Source organism: Manis pentadactyla, chromosome 7, assembly GCF_030020395.1.
Source record: "Manis pentadactyla isolate mManPen7 chromosome 7, mManPen7.hap1, whole genome shotgun sequence".
NCBI classification, from domain to species: Eukaryota; Metazoa; Chordata; class Mammalia; order Pholidota; family Manidae; genus Manis; species Manis pentadactyla.
Genome location: NC_080025.1, coordinates 91,165,474 through 91,178,143, shown reverse-complemented (window position 1 = coordinate 91,178,143; position 12,670 = coordinate 91,165,474). Strand labels below are relative to the sequence as shown.

General features: G+C 34.4%; 1 protein-coding gene across 1 annotated transcript in view; it reads right to left on the bottom strand.

Annotated features, from left to right (window-relative positions):
- Positions 1–12,670, bottom strand: part of BZW2 (basic leucine zipper and W2 domains 2) — a 54,782-nt gene that overhangs the window by 31,561 nt on the left and 10,551 nt on the right. Inside the window, exon 2 of the mRNA XM_036894458.2 lies at positions 3,172–3,236. Coding sequence (XP_036750353.1) covers positions 3,172–3,229 — 58 coding nt within the window. The 5' untranslated portion in view covers positions 3,230–3,236. The remainder of the gene's footprint in view (positions 1–3,171; positions 3,237–12,670) is intronic.

The window sequence follows — 12,670 nt, the reverse complement described above, 5'->3', positions numbered from 1 at the left end:
TATGTAATTTATATTTCATTTGAGGACAGTCTACAAAAGTACTAACAAAATCCTAATGAAAATATGCCCTTGCCTGCTTGGTTTCCATTTGGCGGGTCAAACTTCCTTTGAAGTGGGAAGTATATAATTAGGGTCTCAAATTTATACTGTGTTGCTGAATCACAAGTGTGACACTGAAGAGTTAGTCATAGTAGCCCTTATACTGACACAGAGAACAGGCCCCTTTCTGACACTGAAATAATGCCTATAATTCATCTCAACACACCACTTTCACTGGTAACTAAGGTAACTGGAGAATACAGCATTATTCCTATCATAACCGACAATCCTTTCTGAATGTCACTGAGATGTACAATAAATGAATAAGAACTATCATAGGTTTTCTGACTATATACACAAACATATACACAGTTACATATATATTTCAACATTTAAAGGTTTATTTGATTAGTACCACTAATACTACTTATTGCAAATCTAACAGTGACTTAAAACGGCCAGCACAGACCCAAAGACTCAGGGAGAAACGTGAGTACACGGTCACTCTGAATGCCTGCAGGACAGTCTTTGTTTTTTTCCCTCTCCTGTTTTCATTGACTTTTAACCTAATTTCTCTATAAAATTTGCAGGGAGGCCAATTCAGTTATTAAACATTTCATTTAGCTAAACCCAGTTATTAAACATTTCATTTAGCTAAACCTAACAGTGGCTCAGGAGAGAAATCTCCACCCTTTCAGATTCCCACCAGCCACACTAGAAAACAATTTCTTTGGAGAAAATATCATAAACAAGACATGCATTATTTCATAAAGGAAGAAAGTCTGAAGGGAGTTCTTTATGACATGTCCTACCATCATGTTTAATTGTGATGTTAAGCAATTAAGAAATGCTTTTTGTATTGCGTTGGCATGGGCAGAACATTAGGTTTGCTAGGAAACAGTCTCAAACTGAAGACACATCTTCAGAAGACAGCCTATAAAAATGACCTTGAAACATCCTCAGTAGATTTTTTTCCTCAGCTACTGCCAACCATTTATCTGAAGTCAGCCCCATCCTAACAGCAAAAGAAAAGCCAAAGCATGATAAATCATCAGGGGGTAAATTCAGTATGACGAAGAGTAGAAAATGAGGTTGACTCCATTCTCCTTTTTTTTTTTTTTTTTTACCAGTTAGCAGTTTGGCACAAAATGGCTAGTGCTGCTTAAACCCCCAACAGACCTGAGTTATATAAATCTGGATCAGCTGACAAATAACACATAACATATATCTGGGTAGCTCTCTCTAAGTACTCTACAGGAACAAGACACAGGCACAACCTTGTCCATCACATGAATCAGAGGCAAATTAACTGAGAATTAGAAAAAACCTTTCCGGTTCAAAATCTGAAGACTGACTCTAAGAGCCAACTGACGCGCTGAATCATGTCTGCTGTTGTATAACACATCCGTGGACCATCTCTTGGCTTTTGAGCTCAGTTACCGTGAATCAGCGTCACACTAATAAAGCTGCTTGAGCTAGAGATCCAGGTCTAAGATTAACAGTTCCCCCAGCGGGCAGGCGATGGCAAACCTTTTCTTCACCTCCCAGCTGGGCATATTTTAAATATTATCACATTACTAGGCCCAACAATACCTTAACTGTAATGAGGCTTCTGCACTATATTGTTTCTTGGTGATTAAGTTCTTTTGAAATCATCTGCGTCATTTATTTCCCCCAAGACTGTTTTGAACAATGAGACAATGAGTGTACATTGACTGTAACACCTTGTATTATATCAGCTTCCAGATTTCAATGGGGAAATGCCGAAATTTCAGTGGGGACACATTTGCAAGACGAAGATGTGGACGAAGGACAAAGAGATAGCTCATGCCTTTAGTGCACTTAGCTTCAGGGCATGAGCCGGAGATGAAAAAAATAGAAAGGAAGAGCATAAGACAGAAATACCATTTGGGGTTACTTTTACGTTTTTAAATATTCATTTTTTAGTGGGAATGTGAAGCTTTCTAGCAGGTGGCATTTAGTTAAATTCAGCCTTACTGCTTTCTAGTGACTCTCGCAAATTCTTCTAATCCAAATGATTTGTGGTAGTGAGACTTTTTTTCTCCAGGACTAGACTTGTTACTTAGACACAGCACTGCCAGAAAATATAAGCTACCAGGGCTGCCTCAAAACTAAGAATGCCAAAGATATATAAATATAATCTGGATTATCAATTCAGTAATTAAGAACTGGGGACCATTACATGGCATTATGCTCCAAAATCAGCAATGAGGCCTGCAGAAAGGTAGTCAATCATTTATCTTCATACATGATACCTCCTTACATATTTTTCAGTCACTATCCTCAGTGCTAGTCAACATCATAATTTCATACTGTATTTTCTGCTTAAAAACATTTCCCTATCAAGTTTTGGCTCAACTATTCTTAAATCCAGGAGGCTCTCTCTATAGTTATGCAAAGCTGATTAAATATAGAAAGTTTTTAAATACTCTTAACTTGTGTAAAGATGGTAAGATAAACATAACATAAAAAGATTTCACTCACACAAAAATAAATTTTACCAGCAGTCATCAAACAGGGTCTATCACTACTCTTCCCACAATAAAAGACACTTGAAAATACCACTACTCTTCCCACAATAAAAGACACTTGAAAATATCCTGAGTTTTAAAGATATTTAGGGCAATAAATGTAATATGACTTCCTGAATTCTGAAGAGATAAAAATTCTTCAATATCTCTTTCCCTGATTTACTTTTCTGTTAGTTTTACCATCCTTGCTATCAACACTTAATTAAAGAAAATAAAGAAAGCAAGTATCAAATACAAATGCTGATGCCAAAAACAGTAAAGTTCATCCATTGCCTTTATAGCCTCACATGGGAGTAAGGCAACCTAAACAGATACAATTATCCTCATTTTGTAAATAAAGACACAAAGCTTAGACAAGTCAAGTGACTTGTCCAAAATCAAACACCTAAGTAACTGGCAGTTCTGAGGCTTCAGTGCAGAACTTCAAGTTCTACATCCAGAGCTCAAAAGATTGGAATTATTAGGGCTAGGTGGAAGAAAGAATAATTCTAATTCTTCTTCAATCTTATATTTTGGTTAGAACTTTAAACACACCCCACCCTGCCGCCCCCTCCATACACAAACTTATGATACAACCTACCCCTTTTCCGAGTTTTGAACCTCTGGCCTGTTAGCACTGGCTTCTGATGCTTATTCATAAAATTTCTGAAAGCAAAGAAAATAAACATCATGCATTTCAAATAAATAGTTCATATACAAATACATGCAAACAAGTATATGTTCAACCTCACCCATACTGAATACACTTTTAAAAACAAGATATAATTTTAACTGCTGAGCTGGTCAAACATAAAGGTTAATAATATCTAGTGTTGACAAAAGACAGAGGGAAAACAACCACAGACATAAACTTCAGTGTAAGAGATAAACTGGATTCAATACTATTGGGAAACATTTGGTAAATATCTATAAATATTTACATGTGTATTAATCTGTGGTCCAGCAATTCTAACTAGGAATATAGTGTACAGTTATACCCACACGAGCATGCAAATGTGTCTCTGTGTATGTGTAAAAAGATTTAGTTGCAGCATTGACAGATGTATGAAATAATGGAAAGTTAAATGCCCAGGAACTTCAGTCCAGTTAAGTTATAATAAGCCATCAAATAAAAAATTATGAAGCTTTATGAAAGAATGAATTAGAATCAAATGTACTGACTACATTTCTTGCCCTGGCTACGTCTCTCACTATGTTTCCTACATCTACTTCTCTTGCCATCACTTGCTGTTCTGTAGCCACACCTTCTTTCTTCTTCGAAGGTGCCAGTGAAGGCTGCCTCTCCTGGGAAGGGTCTTTTCCCAGCCACTCACATGGCTTCTTCCCTGCCCTCACTCAAATGCCTCCTGACTAATGGGACCCTTGTCATTCTCTCTCTCCTTACCTAGCTTGTTTCTCTTCCTAGCCCTTGGGAGCATCTGCCATTTAATTATGGTATGTTTGCCTGTGGTCTATTTCACCCATGAGAATATAACCTCCATATAAGTACGGACTTTGTAGGTTTTACTTAATATTGTATCTTTAGCACCTAAAACAATACTGAGTAACAATACTGGTATTTATTTAATAAATATCAAATAAGCTGTTGTACTGATATTGAAAGATGTTCAAGGCATATCGTTAATAGAAAAAAGTTGAATGAGAGTATAAAGCATAATTATTTTTGGTTAAAAAGGGAATATAAATAATATTTGCTTTCAAGGAAAATTTAAGAAAGATATAAGAAATTGTTAGTTTTTGTTTGTTTACCTCAGAGGATGGGGGTTTGGTATGAAATATTCTGTTGGATTTCATGTATAATTAAAAATACAAATTATCTTTGAAAAGTGAAAAACCTGCTCTAAAACCATTTACAAATTAAGAATAAGATACTGGCATGAATATTATAATCTAAAAATATGTCTAGATTGTTAAATTATGAAGACCAAATAAGATGTCAAGCAAATTATTTAATTACCTCTCAAAGTTTTTTAAACTGTGATTGGAAAATGTCTAGATTTTTTTTCAATACTTACACCATTAAACAATCAAGAAAATTTGCAGTATTCAAGCAAATTATTTAATTATGCCTCAAAGTTTTAAAAAACATCCTTAAGAACATGTTAAAGTTATCATTCAACTTATGTACCCAACCTTCTTTCCAACCATGATAGAAGAGATACTCCTACTTTCACATAAAAAACAGTATGTTTAGCATTTAAAACTTTCATAATTTGAAAAGTGAAACTAATTAAAAATAAAGTAACAAACACAAAGGGAATTTTTTATTTGTGGTTTAAGTAGACTTTTTTCAATCCTATAAAGTGAACTTAATGCTTCATGCTTTAGATATAAAGGTGACTAAGCCAGATTCCATGCCCTCAAGGAACACAGAGCTTGTTGAGATAAAATCCAAACTTCCACAATGCAAGGTGCCAGGTGAAACAAAACCAGAGCAGGCCTAGAACAGGGAGACAAAATGACTGAACGAGATACATGTATGGGACAGCAGCTACATATTAGCACTTACTGATACAATAAGCTAATGCCACAAACTTAGTCAATGAAATCTCTTTTTTTTGACAGATGTTGAAAATAGAGCTTCTAAAGCATTATTTATATTCCTTTGCGGAACTCTTTGACTCAGAAATTTCCTGTTGGCATTTTCACCAGATTCACTTTGGATCAGCAATCACTTTCCTGGGGCTCATGTAATGAATATGAATACATATTTATTCTCCTTATTGTTTCCACACCTTCCCAAACACAAGAAATATTAGATAAAATGTTTTTGTGTGTAGCAAATAAAATTATCTGTTAAAGAGTTTGGGTATTATACTGAGATACAGTGCCCAAGTAGCCTGAAATTTCCCTAGTCGGTGAACATGCAAGGAAGTACTGTTTGCCAAAGAAGTTTTTATTTCAGAATAAAAAATATTTTTAAAATGTGAGCCCTCTCTGAAATTTAACTTTAGGATTCAGAATATAAACACACAGAATTCCCTAATTAACTCCATCTTTGCATTCTGTTGCTATTTCTCTGCTAATGGAGAATTACCACCAAACACAGCCTACCTATAAGAGAATCGCTCTATTTTTAAAATCTTTAGTTCTATTTACACTTTCTTCAGATCTAAAAGATAAAAGTTTAGTTCCTCATAGCCTAGTTGTGTGGGCTTATTTTTCATTCCCGCATTATATAACCTATGTGGAAAACAATAGAACATGTAAACATAAGAAAGATTTTGATTTACAAAACACCAAAAATTAAAACAAACATAAATGCTCACCTACTGCTGTTGAAAGACTAAATGAAGATAGTCTGCTCACCAAAAGTCTCTAGCTGTTACTATTTGGAGCAGAGGCCTGGCTTCCCTCTAAATTTAGCTCTCTGTGCTACATTATAATCTGCTGCAGTGAGGGTCAGCCTTTATAAGGCACTCACTGAAGACCTGGCGGAAGAGAAGCAAGGGCACTTTGACTAATAAGCTGTACTAACTTCAACCTGGGAAAGTCACAAAGAAAGAATAACTCAGACAGTTCTACCAGTCAATGTCAAAAGCTTACTTTTATCAGATTGCATTACAAATCACAAACTGAAATAAACTAAAAACACATAATTAAACAAAATCAACCATGAACAGAATCCTCAAAGACATATTCACTGGGGTACGACCTATACATTATGATGGCTTAGCTTCTATTAAAAAACTATAAACACACACAGACAAAATAAGCTCAATGACCCCCAAAAACAAAGTCCATAGTTAAAAGAAGTATTTAGAAAAATAAGTATATAAAATGGCAAAAGGAAATGATTTAAGTAATTCACATGTCACCAGAGACATAAATTTCTTAAATATTCCACAAGATCAAAGATCATAAAAATAATATGCTATCAATTGAACACTAGGATGTTTGATTAGTGAAATAAACATTTAAAAATAAATTCCTATTTAAGTCTAAATTTAAAGGTTTAACTGAAAGATTTTTCGGTCTAACATACTAGATTAGTTTCACCCCAACTCAGTCTACTCATCTAACTGCCCTGTGTCCTTTGCAAATTCCACTTGTGACTTGCAAGCAGACTCTGGGTCCAAATATGACAATGGGCTAGCACAGACAGGCCTCATGGTACCTGTGTAGTAGTTCTGCCAGTTCATTAGCTCACTTTGAGTAGACTGACATCTTGCATATTTTCTTGCCTGGTATTCTTTAATTCTCTCCATTTTGGAAAGAATGTAATCTGCCAGAAAAGGACTTATCTCCTAATTGTCCCTTGAGGGGTGGCTATTTTCAACTAGCAATCCCAGAGGTTTGGCCTAACACTCTGTTCTTAACTTCTGGTCTGGCTTATCTTTGAACTGTGATAACCTGCCTTATATAACATATTATACTGCCAATGTATGCTATATATGTAAAAACCATTCAAACAACCTCAACTTTATGAATATGTACACTCTAAGGTCGGGTCACAACCTTCTTCTATAAAGAGATAGGAAGAAAGTACTTTAGGTTTTGTGAATCACATGGTCTCTCTTTCAACTACTCAGTTCTGCTGTTGAAGCCTGAAAGCAGACACAGACAATATGTGAACAGGTGGTCATGACTGTATTCCAATAAAACTTTATTTACAAACAAATGGTAGATTAGACTGGGTCCCTAGGTTGTAGTTTGCCAGAACAGTGTATCCAAAAGAATTGTCTCCTATAGTGGAAATGTGCTATGTCTGCACTAATATGGTAGCTACCAAACATATGTGACTGTGGAGACCTTGAAATGTGGCTAGTGTGGCTGAGGAACTAAATTTTTTCTTATAATTTACTTCCATTAATTAAAATTTTAAAAATTGACATAGCAAATGTGGCTATCATGCTGAGTAACCCAGTTCTAACGCATTCCTTATGGCCTAACACACTCAAATGAAAGGTGAAATAAAAAGGTGAAAATATATCCAAAGAAGATGATTTTTAAAAGAAGTTTTTTCAAAGTAACTCTGAGGAGCATTTTGCCCATAATTCAAAACCATGTCCCTATAGTGGGAAAGAAAATTACTAAACTTCAAAGTAAAAACTCTGTATGTAGTCAGTATTACTTAAGACAATATAAAGAAAAAACAGAACAAAACACTTTCAATTCAATTCTAAGGCAATAAAAATTATAGGGCAACAATATCATTCCCAAAGTATATTATGTTTCAGAAACATAAAATAACTCTAGCACACAAAACTTGTAATGAAATTGAACCACTTTACTGCAACATTCTCATGAAGTACTTTATGTTCAGTTACAGGTTTCAAGAATTACCTTTTATTCTATATTCCTAATGAGTGAAATAATGCACCATAAAAAGAGCAAGTAAAAATTGTCCATAATTATGAACTATTCTCCTTTCCACTAAAGCTAAAACTGCAAGGACAAACATCAGAAAATCCTCTACAGAAAGTTGCTAATCAGGAATCATTTGGGGGTTAACACTGTGACATCATTCTTTCAAAATAAACAAAAACAATTACATTGCTCTCTAAAAGCTTAAATCAGTAAGACTCTAAAGCAATACACTAAATAGGTGCCTATAATCATGCTGTACAATTTGTTGCCCAGAATAACATAAGCTTGTTTAATATTCTTATCATGGCTTTGTAACAGCCTCTCTATAATCAAAATCATTCAGCCTCTACTAAAAGCTTCATTATCTTATATCTTCTGGCAAATTCGATTAAGTTTTAGTTCTTATAATAATTGTAAAACACATTAAAAATTTAAAGTAACAGATAGCCTACCTTTAAAAGAAAAATGTTCTAAATAAAATCAAGTATTTCTTGAACACAAAAATATCACTGTTATATTCATATCCCCTTCATTCTTATCCTTAATAGTAAAAAGAACAAAAATATTTTTCTTAGCGTGAAACTTTACAATAGTTTTCTCCTCAAAACTGTACAATTATATTTTCCAGCAAGGGACATTAATAGTAGAAACTTAAATTGTGCTCAGCAACTACCTTATAAAGAATGGCCAAAGCGCAAAGGAGTTGTGTAAAAGAGCACTAAGAGTTAACAAAGTTCATCTAAATCATATATAACAGCATCAAGGCAAAATTTGCATAGGAACATTAAAAAAACTATTTCACACCTTAAACTTCTTAGCCAACCTGTCTGATTTCTGAATGCTGCCGTTTCGCTTCCTTTTTAATAAAAATAGAAATATTCAAAAAATTACATTTTAAGTATCAACGTACAACCTATAGAAATAAGACAATTACATAATCGTCACTTGTTTCATCTCAATAGTTATTTTCAAAAACTCTCAAGAGGACAAAACTTCAAAGAGTATGAATTAACTCCTAAAATACTTTCACTCTACTCTACTGTATGTAATCTCTTACAAGTTCCCTAGGGCATACACATTTCCTTCTTTGGGCGCTTCCACTTTCTCTGGATGGACTCTCCCACATCCTTCCCTTCCCTTAACAATGGACCAGGCTCATTCATTTAACTTTCCAGATGGTCTAATCTTGCTGATGTCACTCTCTTGTCTCTCAACACTTTGAAAGACACCACTTACACTGCGCACATTACATTGTACTAACTTCAGACTTTTAGAAAACACATCCCTCAAATATAATGTTTCAGGGTATTTATTAGCAAAATACCCTAAAACCTCTATTCTAGAGAAGTTAAAACCCTTAGAACTTTTGTCTGCAAGACAACAGGATTGTGGTAATGACTGCATACTTATAATATTTCAAACCACAAATTCTGAGAATTTAGAGGAAACGATGGCATAAAACAAGGAAATGTCCAGTAAGTAACCATCTGGCTATGGTTAAAATATATTTACTAATTTATCAGTATTGGGGGTGCTTGTAAGGGATTGTACTAGGTCTCATTTTGGGGGTAGTTCTGGCAATGTCTGGAGACATTTTTGATTGTTATACTAGGGCAGAGAAGGGGTGCTGCTGGAATCTAGTAGGTAGAGGCCAGTGCTAAGTGATGGAATCTGGTAGGTAGAGGCCAGTAATGCTAAGTGAAACAATGCATAGGAGATCCCCCACAACAAAGGATTATCTGGTCCAAATTTTCAACAGTGCCAAGGGTGGAAAACCTTGCACCAAAGAGTAAAAAAATGGTGAGCAAAACCAGAGATGGTCCTTGCCTGCTCTTGAAAATTGTGCACACGGGTGTAAACATACCAGAGCAACAGCCAGGCAGACATTTGTGAATGATTTTTTTTTCTGTCTGCCAAACACTGATGTTAATTTTAGTGAAAACAAATTTATCACTGAGTAGCTTGTCAAAGCTAAAATCAAAAGGGCAATTAGTATACAAATGCTTTCTACAGTCTTTGATAGTAATTGACATATTTCTACACTGACAATTTTACATTCCCTAACAATCAGGGGGAGGATGGAAAATAGGTAACAATGTAAGATTTGAAGAAGGTAGGAAAAGAGGAGGCGGAGCAGCAGCAGATGAACTTTCCCTACTTTAGGGTATTGAAGCAGTGAGAATAAGACAACAAGAAAAAGAGGAACTTTAAAATGCAATATGATTGAAAAATACAATTGTTTAATTTTTATGAGTTGGAGAAAACAATGCCATGCTAAGTAGAAACAGCAGAAGAACAAATTCTATATACACGATATGATCTTAGCTAAGTAAAATATACTGCCGTTCAACAGTGGTCAACGAGCAATGAGTTCAAGGGGCATTTTATTCCTCTTACTTTACTCATCTGTATTTTCTGTAAGAATATATAACTTTAATAATTAGAAAACTGTACCTGTTTGAATAAAAATCCTTAACCTCTTCTTAAGTTCAAACCAATCCACAAAGTCACAGGTAATATAATATTATTAGTGCATAAAGAGAAATATGCCACAAGATCTAAATATCATTTCATACAAAAATAAACCAAGATTTCTTGGATAAATGGCTGATTCCAAGATTGGAGCAGGGAAAATTCAATATTATCCTTGGACATCTTGTGTCAGAAAATACAGAAGTGCTTAAAAAAAGGATCAAAATAGATCAAGTGGCACAGGAACCACCTTCAGGACAATTCCACTGGAATAACTTGGAACAACCTGGGACAATTTTGAACATAAGGGCTGCAATGAGTAATAATTCATCGAATAAAGAATACACATATCATAACATTGATTTCAGAGAAAGAAAATTTATTAGTGCATGAGGGAAAGGGAAGTAATTGGGCAGAAGTGAAAGTTTTCCCTTCAGTAGAATGCCAACTAATATGTCAAGGAGGAAGCAGAGTTTAGAAATCACCATTTTGCAATCACTGTACCAAAACTTGATTCATGCAGAAATCATCAATGTATGTTCAGTGTACCCTGATGGTCATGGTGGTGTGTGTGGGCATGTGGGCGTGTGTAGACGTGCTTGATAATCAATATTTACATTGCCTCAAAGTACCGTCACATAAATTTACAAAAAGGAAAATAGTAACTACACAGTGGAGAAGCAAGGTAACACCTTCACCAAGAGACAAAAGACATCACATGTCTCTAGATATTTTACACTTAGAACAAGATATTTTTTTATGTGGTATTCCAAACAAAAACGCATGACCTGAATCTAATCATGAGGAAACAAATGCATATCTAGGGACATTCTCCAAAACAACTGGCCTATATGCTTCAAAAATGATAATATCTTAAAAAAAAACACAATGAATATCCCAGAACTGTTGCAGATTAAAGGAGAACCAAAAGGACATTACTAAATGCAGTATGAAATCCTGGAGTAGATGCTATACTGGGCATAAAAATGTTATACGCACACACACACACACATATACATAATATTTTTGGGACAATTGATGAAATTGGATTATAAGCTTAGCATTATACTCTATTACTACTATATTGTATATTACTATATCACTGTAAGTATGCTAAGGTCACTGAATTTTATTCATCTATGCTAAGTCTATATACATCTATGCCAAGTTCACTGAATTTTATTACTGTACTGTGGTTCTGTAAGAGAAGTATCTCATCCTTAGGAAATATACATTGGCATAAGAAGGGGCCAAGTGTATGCAACCTACTCTCAAATGGTTTAGAAATAAAAGTGAATACATATGCATAGAAAAACAGAGCAAAGGCAAACGCTGGGAGTAAGGGATGAACTTAGGCAAGAACAATTAAGAGAGCCAAAAAAGCCCCGAAACCTTAACATGGGGATTTTGTATTTCCCGGGACTGCTTAGAAATAAAGCTTGCCACAGAGAGAAATACCATAACTTTCCAAACCCTTCAGAATTTGATCATCTGTGAAGAACGAAATAATGCTTCTTTATTGATTGTATATTCCAGGTAAACAAAACAAAACTCAACTCTTGATTTGAAGATGCTTACATTACATAACTGTTTATTTCCTGTATTTGACTGTCCTGTATACAATACTAAGACAAGTGCCTTTACCGTTAAGTTAGAGGAGGTGGGTCTGTATTTTGTCGCATACACAGACCACACAAAACCCTTGGTATAAATAAGCTATGACCTGCTGGGCCATGTCCTGCATTTGTACTATTCCTGCCATGGAAATAGTCTTCTACACTACAGTCTTATTGAGGAGAGATTCAGAAGTATATGAAATGAAACTGAGTATTATTAAAGATCCACCATGGAAAAAATAAAGTCAACAGCAAAACAAAAACAAAAAAAAAATGTGTGTCTACACAAAATAAGATGTGAGGTTTTTAAAGATGGTAAGTTCTAGCTTCTATTAGTTCAAGACAAATACCTGAAGGCAAAGTTATAATTCCTGAACAGAAAAGGTTTTTAAAAATGTAGGTAAAAGAGCCCATTGCTTTTTCTATATATTTAAAAAATATTTATCAAAGCAAAACACATAAATACAAAATGTTATATAGTAATTTACTTAAAAACATACATTACAGAATTTACCAAATTTTTTCCTTCACCAAAGGAAAACTATAAATTGAACTAATAATGGTATTGTTAATCAAATCTCCTTTTGATTAATATTTTTATGAATCTGTTCTTTTATATAGTGTCCAAAGGTAATGAGTGTAGTTTGAAACAATTTTTTAAACATTTAGAAAAACAATTCA